The following is an 11503-nucleotide window of genomic DNA, read 5'->3' on the forward strand; positions in this document are numbered from 1 at the left end:
CACAGTGTCCTAGCTAGATGGGCAAAACACCCCTCTAGCCAAAATAGAGAAGCTCGGAGGCAACTGCCTCTAGGCTCCTTCCGCTCTGCATGAGATGCTTATCAGCCTCCGAATTCAGCATCCGGATAGGGTTGCGCCCCTTAATTTTTTTATTTTATTTTTTAAAGGTGTGTATGTTCCTTGCTTACATGTCTAGCTTGACCCTTGCTTGGTCACTTGACTTGGTCTAGGGCTAGAATAATCAGTTTGGGAGGTTCTAGTCCATACACATGTATGCGATCTGTGGCCAGATGTTACACCAAACCCACTTCATGAGTCAGACAGATGTATGTAAACAAGTTTTCTGTGGTAAGCTGCTAGACACTTGTGAGACATTTCTTTTACTTCCTGAATTGAACCTGTCTGTACAGCGATAACAGGATCTTATCTGCTCGCTTTCTTTATCTGTTTGAATCGCACGTGGAAGGAGCAAGGTTCTACTTCACAGCCAGAAAGCTTCTAATCACCCACCAGGACTCACTTTTGCCGATGCTTCAACATTCCAATGAGGTAAGGCTTTTGAATCACCTTGCAAAACCTCAGTCTAGAAAGACTTTTTTCCCCCATTGAGTTTCAAGTGAACTTTTCTACCAGCCAAAGACTGTGGGAAAGAAGGCTTTTTGAATACGTTTTAGCTAAGCGAAGTCTTTTTGAGCAAAAGATGTCCCTGCAACACAGTTGAAAAGAGAAAGTAGGTAATATTAATGCTAACCGCTTTCTTGAAAGCATTGGGAGCAAGGCTGTCACCTCACACCCCCTGCAACACAACCCAGGGAGGAGCAGAGGAAGCCCAAATATATACCTCTGAATAGTTTGGAGAGGGTTAGAGAAGCAGGAATGCCCTCCCACTCAAACGGCCTGGTACTGTGGGAGTATACAGCCACTTGGAAGCACATCTAGTTCTGGCGAATTTCTCTTGTTGTTTGCGGTGACTGGCTGAATTTGGGTATCTTTTGGTAGCTTGCTAATTTCTGCCAAACATATTTTTTATTCTTATTTTTGCTGATTATAACAACAACTAAGAGGCGGCAGTAATAAAAAAAAATAGCGGGTTCTCATCTTCATGCCGGGGCTGAAGACGAGAACCCGCTACTGGAAGTTCAACTGCTTGTTATTATCAATCTGATTATTGACTTGCTCCTAAAAAGAGGAACAGTTTAGATAGCAGCCAAAGAACAGTAAGAATTAGGGCTGTGCACCGCTCCGGATTTGAATCCCGAATCTGAAGCAGATCAGGGTGGTTCGGACCTCTCTAAAACAGATCTGAGGTGGATCAGGGGAGGTCTGAATCTCGCTTTGGATCCAGGCCCAAGGGGGGTCAGAGGAGAGTGGTCCATGCACAGCCCTAGTAAGAAAGAGAAGAGCGAAAAGACCTAGGTGTCCTGATAAGGATGGCGATGTGGAGTCTTTAAATCTTAAGCTGTCACCTGATAAATGGATGAACTGTTTGTTTTTAAAGGATTGCATTATTTTAAAGTTACTAAATAGATTTGTTCTCTGCAGCTTTAGAGGTTAGGGCTTGAACTAACTTGTTCAAATACAAGAGAGGGGATTTTGACTAAACATAAGAAAGTCCTGATGGTACAAGTTGTATGACACAGTAACAAACTGCCTCAGAAAGCAGAGGGCTCTCCTTTGTTAGAGTATTGTCCAGATGGTGTAATAGGCATTTTCCTGTTTCGGCAGGAGGTTGGACTAGATTATCTTTGAGATCCCCTCCAACCTTATGATTCCATGACGAACTGTGCATGCTACTGCAACTTTAATGTAGGCGCCTGTTTGAGATTTTTGGTGTTAAAAGAAGTGTAAGGGTGCTTATACTTGAATAAGCAAAAGCTGCTTCTCTTTGTTCGGCAAATCTTATTACAGTAACATACCAGAAGCAAAGAGACTCAAGGGACAAATGAACGCACCCTTAACTTGCAGCCTGCCAATTTAAAATTGGCCCCGCCATCCGGTTAAGCCTTTAGTTGATGAATCCACTTCGGATTGGAACTTGTCCTGAGACTGATAATTGAACCTGGCTTCCGGAGCCACATTTTAGGTCTTTCTTCCTGTCATTGTTCGATTGCCAAAATTGCATTGTGGGAGAAATCCCAGCCAGCTATTCTTTCTGCTGACAACAGAATAAAAGAACAGTTGCTGAAAGCTGTCTGACCAATTACTACCATGCATGCTGTCTGGCTGGAAGCGGGTCCCCAAACTCCCCAAACTGAGGCTGATGTTTATTTTATTATTTATATTATTTATTTATGAAATGTATCTCCTGCTTTTCATGTAAAATAATTCCAAAGTAGGGATTATAAGATTGATAAAATGCCTTTTAAGGAAACCCTAAAATCTAATGTATTCCATTTCACCCCTCCCCATGAAAAGTTAAAGATGAAACAGGCACTATTGAAACAGACATGAAACAGGCACTATTATTTCTGGGGAAATCCAAATGTCTCCTCCCCTGCTCAATCTCAAATAGCTGATCTCTTGCTGCTTTTAATTGTGGCCAGAATCTACGTATTGTCTGGAGTGGCCTGCATCAGTTTACTGGCAAGGTCTCCCCCCAAAGGGGTCCAAACCCTACCAACCCCTGACCCACCCCCACACACTACTGCAATGTCAGATTTGACAGGGCAGTGAAACAAGGTCCATGCATCACTTTTTTTGGTGGTGGGATCATTCCTGCAGTGTGTGTGTGTGTGTTTGTGGTGGGGACAGCCATAGATTAGCAAAAGAATAAATTAAATGCCAGGAGTCACAAGTTTCTAGGGAAGTTCAGATTTTGTTAAATCCATTCTGTCTGCATTTTGCAGATTGTCTGGTGTCTGCCATTCTGTCATCTGCTCATTGATGGAACGATGGATTTTTATATTTTTTTAAAGGGAAGTATGAGAATAAATGGCAAAATCCATACATTGAATGGAACCTGCAGACAGACAGATAGCCAATACGTAATCAATCTTTCAGGGCTCGTACTATGTGCTTCCTGCGATCAAAACAGAGAGGTCAGAGAGGATGAGCGAAATAACAGAGAAACCTGAAACTTTCACCAAGTTTACCACTATCTTTTGCTTTGAGTGAATTTCTTTTAATCATCTTCTCCAGCAACCACAAACAAAGCCACTCTTCGTAGTGATTGACAATGACAAGTAAGAAATGCATTAAGAAATGCATCTTACAACTCCCAGCATTGCTCAGACAACATGGCTGGCAGGCGAACGCTGGAAGTTATAGGATTTTTTCTTCTTCGGTCTAAACATGCATAGGATTGTGTCCGAAAGTATTTAAAACCATGTTGTCTTGGGGCGGGGAAGCCTCTTTTCATTCTTGGATATGACACCCAAAGGAATGAACAAAACAAGAAAAACAATAACACTCAGGTGGAGTCAATTTCACATGACTTTTTTTTCAATGAAGCTACTACCAAGGCACAAGAAATGACCTTCTACATCCTATCATTCAAGTCCTTTCCAGGACACTATAGTTTCTCATGATCATTCTTCTTCAAGGTACCAAAAAGCGAATTATGGTGCAGGTGGCTAAAAATTTTATCTTGCTCATCTCTACTGGATTACGTACAACTGCCAGTTCACCCTAAAATTGGATCTTATCCCTTACCTGTACCTACGTTTTCCCATATAGCGATGTTTTAATGATCTGTTGACTGCAAATAAAGAATTATTATAAATAATGGCCCATGGTCCATGAATTCCAAAAACCAACAGTATGCGACAGAGAGGACTGATGCAGGAAATACACAATTTCTGTAGCCTCCATTGTGAGTGATGAGGTTTTGGCCTGCAACTCCCATCAGCCCTACCCAGCAGAGCCAAGGCTGAGGAATTATGGGAGCTGTAGGCCAAAGCAATCTGGAGTCGTGTCAACCCGCGGAGCCATGTCAATCACGCGGAGCCGTGTCAACACGTTCCACGGTCTCAGGCTCAGCCCAGGACCATGGAAAAACAGGGGCCATTGGGGAGGGCTATATCCCGGGGCAAGGGAGGGATCATCCCTCCCTGATGCCAGGATCCCCTGTGTGTCATGTGGATGCACAGGGATGATCCCAGGGTTTGGCCTGGGATGAAGGCCCATCTAGCTATGGCCTTAGACCATCTTTTGCCATGTTTTGGTGCAGATCCTATTTGTACAGGCAGTAGGCCAATGTAGACCAGTTGGGACTGTGTTCTACTTGAGGGTGCCCAGTCGACAGCTGGTTGTCCACAGTGTGAACCGAATGCTGGACTAGATGGACCCTTGGTCTGATCCAGCAGGGCTTTACTTATGTTCTTATGTACGTTTTATATTACGGAGGTTCTCAGAGTGCAGACTGGTCGTGGTAGAAGCTGAGAACATCTCTGCCTGCTCTCACCACATAGACTAGCTTTGCCAGGTGGCTCACATCCATCTCTTGTTACGCTCCCTTCCCTCTGCTGACTCCAACCCTGTCAGATTGTAGGTTAGAAGCTCTTGGGGGCAAGGAGGGACCTGCCTTTCTGGCATACGGAACTCCTTTAAAAGCACCAGGCATCTCTTTTGGGGTGGGTGGAGACATTGCAATCCATGCCAAGCCTCGGGAAAGGGTGAGTAACCAGCTAAATCACAAAAATACATTTTGTCCTACCACTCAAAGATCTATAAGGCGAAGGAGGAAACAATCAAAGGCTTTGGCCCTTAAAAGCAATAGACGAAGGGAATCTTAATGCAGAGAAGTCTGGAGACCAATCTGATTTCAGTAACAGTGTAGGATGAACGTGCAAGGAAATGGCATGTACTAGGGCTGTACTCCGCTCTGATTCAGATAGCGAATCCGGAGCGGACCGACCTAATACGCCTTCACCAAAGGCAGATCCGGATCGGGTCAGGGGTGCTGGGGATCGAGGTAAAGCGGTTTGCCTCCATCTGGAGCTCCAAATACAGGTAAGGGGGGAGGGGGCTCACCTGGCACCGCTGCTGCAGTCCATGTGGCGACGGCAACAGAGCCAGGTAAGGGGGCAGGGGGGCTTACACAGCCTGCTCTTCCAGATTGAGCCATGCCCCTCAGTTGAAGCCTGCGGCAGACCACGATGGAGGCAGGTTAGTGGGGGGGAGGGGGCTTACCTGGCTCCGCCACCACCACCGCAGTCCTTGCTGCAACAGTGGTGGAGCCAGGTAAGGGGCAGGGGGAGGGGGCTTATTCGGCCCCCATTTTGCCCCCACTTACCTGCCTCCGCCGCCCGCCATGGAGGCAAGTAAGTAGGGAAGGGGGCAAAATGTCAATCCGCCCCTCTGGATCTCACTCTGCAGAGCGAAGCGCGGGAGGGTCGGATCGGCCCGAAGCGGATCGGCTCGATCCGAAAGTTGCGGATCGGGCCACAAAGCGGTTCGGGGGGGTCCATGCACAGCCCTAGCGTGTACTAGCCCTGTCCCCTCCAGTGTCTGGGCTGCCTTTTCAGAACGTCATCTGCATGGAAGATGATATTCCAAAAAGGAGAACCAGCTGTATCCTGCATCTGTGGAAACTCTCCAGGGCAGGATCTACACTACTGCTTTAAAATCATTTATAATAGTAGTGACAACTGTTGGGGCCCAGGACACAGCTCCCTAGGCAGTTTTCAAACAGTTTTCAAAGTGTCATGTCCTGCTTGGTGTAACTCTGGCCCCAGCCATTCAGAACGCTGATTTTCCAGTATTCTCAACCACGCGGAGAACCTCCAGGGATACGGGAAGCCCCAGTTCCTAAATATCATTTCCTTGTTCTTGGCGATCCCTTTTCATTTCAAATGATTTACCAGAAACAGGGTTCAGAAGATAAGAACTGTTGCTGGTAAGTGCCAGAATGTATGGAAGGCATTATCTCAGCTTTCACTATCCTTAAGGGCCAAAGTTCAGTTGTTGTTAAATGCATGTTGGCATTTAACCTGCATGGTGTTTCCCCCCCCCTTTTCCCAATGCAAATTGTTGGAGTAGGTTGATAATTAACAGGCTTGCAGCTGGTGAAGAGTGGGGATTTATCTCCCCCCCCCCGTGATGTGGTTGTGAGGAAAATCCCTCTTCTGAAAGTGCTATTTGCTTTGCAGTGGGTGGATTTCCTCTCTTGCTGCTTGTGGGGGGATTTCCTCTGAATGCCAATACTGGCTTCATGAGAAACGTTGTCCTCAAGACTGCACAAAGGGAGGCAAATCTTCCTCCTCCATACCTGCTCTGATCCTGTTCATTTTAACTCCCCACACACACACCCAACGGCTGATGCAATTTGCATTTTAAAAAACCCAACAACCCTGTATATTAGATGCAAAGATGCATAGATTCGATTTCCCCAACTTGGTGCCCTCCAGATGTTTTGGACTGCAACTCCCAGCATCCCTGACCATTGTCCATGCTGACTGGGACTGATGGGAGTTGATGTTCAAAATTTCTGGAGGACATCAGCTTGGGGAAGACTGCCATAACGATTAGGAGCAAAGATCTCAGCAGTATTTATTTATTTTATTTTATTTATTACATTTTTATACCGCCCAATAGCCGAAGCTCTCTGGGCAGTTCACAAAAATTAAAACCATAATAAAGCAACCAACAGGTTAAAAGCACAAATACAAAATACAGTATAAAAAGCACAACCAGGATAAAAACCACGCAGCAAAATTGATATAAAATTAAAATACAGAGTTAAAACAGTAAAATTTAAATTTAAGTTAAAATTAAGTGTTAAAATACTGAGAGAATAAAAAGGTCTTCAGCTGGCGACGAAAGGAGTACAGTGTAGGCGCCAGGCGGACCTCTCTGGGGAGCTCATTCCACAACTGGGGTGCCACAGCAGAGAAAGCCCTCCTCCTAGTAGCCACCTGCCTCATTTCCTTTGGCAGGGGCTCACAGAGAAGGGCCCCTGTAGATGATCTTAAGGTCCGGGCTGGTAGATATGGGAGGAGGCGTTCCTTCAAATAACCTGGCCCCAAACCATTTAGGGCTTTAAATGTCAATACCAGCACTTTGAATCGGGCCCAGACCTGGACTGGCAGCCAATGAAGTTGTGAAAGGACTGGCGTAATGTGATCTCGCCGTCCAGTCCCTGTTAGTAAATGGGCTGCCCTGTTTTGTACCAGCTGAAGCTTCCGGACCGTTTTCAAAGGCAGCCCCACGTATAACGCATTGCAGTAATTTACAACACGATCCTAAACACACTGCTAGGAAGTAAACCCAGTGGAGGTAAGTGAAACTTACTCCAGAGTAACCATCTGGATAGGATTGTGCTGCCAGTGTTGGAGTTTTTGGACATCTTATGTTTTGTTTTCTGTGGCTACCCAGGGCAGAAGAGATATATAAGGATTTGAGAAAAAAACTGCCAGTACGATACTGCCTTTATAGAAATCTGTGGTGTGACCATTCTTAGAATATTGTGTACAGTTCTGGTCACCACACCTAAAAAAAAGATATTATAGAGCTGGAAAAGGTGCAGAAAAGGGCAACAGAAATGATCAAGGGGCTGGAGCATCTCCCATATGAGGGAAGGTTACAAGAGCTGGAACTGTTTAGTTTGGAAAAAAGGAGGGTAAGGGGAGTCATTAGAGGTGGAAAATATGGAAAGGGAAACATTTTGGTGTGGAAAGTATGGATAGGGAAACATTTTGGTGTGGAAAGTATGGATAGGGAAACATTTTGGTGTGGAAAGTATGGATAGTAGGGGTGTGCACGGACCCCCTAATCCGCGTCGTGGCCCGATCTGGAAAATCCGGATCGGGCCCGATCCTCTTCGCGCTGCTTTGCCCGTCTCCCGCTCCGCTCCGCGGAGCGACATCCGGCTTCGCCGCCGTCACTATATGGACAGCGGCGGCGGCGGCGGCGCAAGAGAAACCACCCACCCACCCTGCCCCCTTACCTTCCTCTGTCACGGGATTCAATTGAGGCCCCGGCCGCTGCATGGATGGTGCTGGCAGCGGTGCCAGGTAGGCCAGGCCCCCGCCCCAGCCCCCGCCCCAGCCCCCGCCCCCTTACCTTCCTCCCTTACCTTCCTCCATCGCGGGCTTCAATTGAGGCCCCGGTTGAAGCCAGAAGAGGCCTCGGCCTTCACTTCTGGCTTCAACCAGGGCCTCAATTGAAGCCGGCGACGGAGGAAGGTAAGCGTCCCTCCTCCCTGCTCCCTAACCTGGTGCTGCTGCTGCCACAGCCGCATGGATGGCGGCGCCAGATTAGTCCCCCTCCCCCCCACTTACCTTCAGGCGAAGCTCCGGATTGAGGCGATCCTCTTCACCTCGATCCGCAGCCCCCCTGACTCTCTTCGCCTCCGCCTTAAGGGTAGGCGAAGCCCCCCCTCTCCGCTCCTGCTTCTCCGGTTCAAGGAGAAGCGGAGCACATCCCTAATAGACAGGGAAACATTTTGGTGTGGAAAGTATGGATAGGGAAACATTTTGGTGTGGAAAGTATGGATAGGGAAACATTTTGGTGTGGAAAGTATGGATAGGGAAACATTTTGGTGTAGAAAGTATGGATAGGGAAACATTTTGGTGTGGAAAGTATGGATAGGGAAACATATTTCTCCCTCTCCCAAAATTCTAGAGCTGGGGTCATCCCATGAAGCTGATTGGGGGGAGATTCAGGACAGATAAAAGGAAGGACTGCTTCACACAGCTTTAAAGGCGGGAGGGGTTGGATAAATTCCTGGAGGAGAAAGCTGTCAATGCCTACTAGTCCTGATGGCTCTGTGCTAGCTCCAGTATCCAAGGCACTGGGACTATATGTTCCAGTTGCTGGGGAACATGGGTGGGAGGGTGCAGTCACCTCCTATATATGGGTTCCCGGTTGACATCTGGTTGGCCACTGTGCGGACAGAGTGCTGGGCTAGATGGACCCTTGGTCTGATCCAGCTTTAGCGCTCTTCTTATGTTCTTATGCTTTATGTATTAATAGAAGTCCATTTTAAAAAGAGAGATAAAAAGAAAGGAAACAAACGCTGTGCCACTTTTTCTTCTTCCTTACAGGGTGCATAACCTCTCCAAAGAAGTGACTCATCCAGTTTACCTGGTTCTTAATGGGAGTACAGATGTGGCAGTGCTACAGAGCACTGGGGCAATAGACAATTGTACTGAGCCCGGAACAGCCTTCCATCACTACCTGTACGCTGTCATTTACACCCTCGTCTTCATCCCAGGCCTCCTGACCAACAGCGTAGCCCTTTGGATCTTGTGCCGCTTCCTGAGAAAGCAAAACAAAACCATCATCTTCATGGTCAACTTGGCCACCGCCGACCTGGCTCACGTGCTCTCGTTGCCTCTGCGGATATATTATTACATTAACTACAGGTGGCCGTTTGGGAAATTCCTTTGCCAGTTATGTTTCTACCTGAAGTATCTCAACATGTACGCCAGCATTTGCTTCCTCAGTTGCATCAGTGTGCAGCGGTGCTTCTTCCTGCTCCACCCATTCAAGGCCAAAGACTGGAAAAGAAGGTACGACGTGGCTATTTGTGTCATCGTGTGGGTTGTGGTCGGAGCAGCCTGTTCTCTCTTCCCCTTGTTCAGAAGCGTGACAAATCCCGAGAAATGTTTCACCGAGCTGCCCATCAAGAAGATCGGCAGCGAAACCAGTTCCATCATGGTGGTGATAGTGGCCGAAGTTGTTGGGTTTCTGGTCCCTCTCGGCGTCATCGTCTATTGCACCTGGAAGACGAAAACCTCTCTCCAGGAAAGCCACATCCCTCTGCAGAATGCTACCGAGAAGCAGAAGGCGTTACGGATGGTTGCCACGTGCGCCATCGTGTTCTTCGTCTGCTTCACGCCCTACCACATCATGTTTTTCTTCTTCATGATGGTGAAAGAGAAGCTGATCACAAACTGTGCCGCCAGACGGACCATCCTGTACATCCACCCCTTTTGCTTAAGCCTCGCAAGCTTCAACTGTTGCTTCGATCCAATCCTCTATTTCTTCACCACGTCCGAATTCCAGGATCAGATATCGAGACACAGCAGCTTGGCCATCAGGAATCGTTTGATGAGCAAGGAAAGCGGCTCGTCCGTTAAGGAAGAAATACGTTGGACTTCAAATTAGTCCACGAGTCGTGAATGCAGGAGGTTGTCTTATCCCAAGGCAGGCCACTGCTCCAGGCCAAGCTGTTGTCTACGTCAGTGGTGTTGAACCTCTTTCAGCCCTTGGGCTGAATGCCATATTGGAGAAGTCCTCAGGGGCCACGTTCCAGTGGAAGGCAAAAGGGGAGGACCAAAATTACCCCCAAATACCAGCACATTAAAGCTTAAAGCTCTGACTGCCAGTACGTAAGGCTTAGGAGAAGCATTTCATCCTTTTAGAATGGGGCAAAATGCTCAAAATCCAGGAAACCAATGAAGAACTCATAGTTAGAGGGAAAAGGCTAGGGGAAGGGTGTGTAGTTCTCTGGGGAATGCTGGAGGGAAGGATGTGGATACCAGGGGTCCTGGATTTGTCCCCCACCCCACCCTGTGGCCTGAGATTCTGAACCCTTGGTCTGCACTAACTAGCAGATGTTCTCCAGAGCTTCAGCCAGGAGTCCTTCCAAGCCCTGCCTGGAGATGCCACAAATTGAACCCGGGACCTTTTGCAGGACGTTCTAAAAAGGACATTAAATGCCTATTGCAATGCATTGGTTCCTTCCGAATGGCCAGAGAAAGCCATTGAAAGGTTTAGACATCAACGCTGAGCGCCATTAAAGATGTAAGGAATTGAATCTGGGAATATGCGGAGGCTGGTAACTCTGGTTCCGGTGGGGCTGTAAATCCATTCTGGGTTTCAACTCAGAACCAGTCAGAACTCTACAGGAGCTATCTAAAGTGCTGGATCTTTTGGGGGGTGGGTGGGGTGGGGTTCAGCACCTTGGATAGCTCCTTTAGAGTTCTGACCCAGAATGGATCCATGGCCCCACGAAAATTGGAGCCACCATCCTCCACTCCTGGGACGTTGTTCATGGAATGCATGTGCTCTGCCATTGAAGTACAGAGACTACTTTGCATAGAGAGTTTCCTACAGTGTTATGTGAAAAGCTTTTGGAGAAGGTGCCTGTAAAAAAAAAAAAAACCCAACCCATCGCATTGAAAAAGAATCATGCAGGCCAATCCTATGGATGTTTACTCAGAAGTAAATTCCAGCTATTTACCTTTAAGTGTGCATTGGTCATATAAGCTTTTGACTGCATCATCAACAAACTGGTTGATTACATTTGCATCAATGTGTACATAGATGAATAAAATAATCGTTTTGAAGGAAAACAAGAAGAATACCATATTCAGTTCTTTTCATAGAAGGTAAAACTGAAAAGAGTTTCCTAAAATTTATTAAGCAAGCGGGAGAGGAACGAAATCCCTTGATGTCTGGGGCTCAAAAGTAAATAAGGTTGTGTTTTGTTTTCCCTTTAAAATGTTTGTTCACCCTTTAGACCATCTTATTTGCTTCGATTCCGGCAAAGAGAGCACAAGATCCATTCTGCTGGATCAGAACAGAATTCATCTAAACTAGCTTTGGAGGAGGAGAA

General features: G+C 47.0%; 1 protein-coding gene across 1 annotated transcript; it reads left to right on the top strand.

Annotated features, from left to right (window-relative positions):
- Positions 1–415: 415 nt before the first annotated feature.
- LOC134409112 (putative P2Y purinoceptor 10) lies at positions 416–10328 on the top strand. The gene is made up of 2 exons (XM_063141691.1): positions 416–549; positions 8985–10328. Exons 1-2 carry the CDS (start codon positions 545–547, stop codon positions 10048–10050), a joined length of 1071 nt encoding a protein of 356 aa, XP_062997761.1. The 5' UTR covers positions 416–544; the 3' UTR covers positions 10051–10328.
- The last annotated feature ends 1175 nt before the right edge of the window (positions 10329–11503 follow it).

Source organism: Elgaria multicarinata, chromosome 15, assembly GCF_023053635.1.
Source record: "Elgaria multicarinata webbii isolate HBS135686 ecotype San Diego chromosome 15, rElgMul1.1.pri, whole genome shotgun sequence".
Lineage (NCBI taxonomy): Eukaryota > Metazoa > Chordata > Lepidosauria > Squamata > Anguidae > Elgaria > Elgaria multicarinata.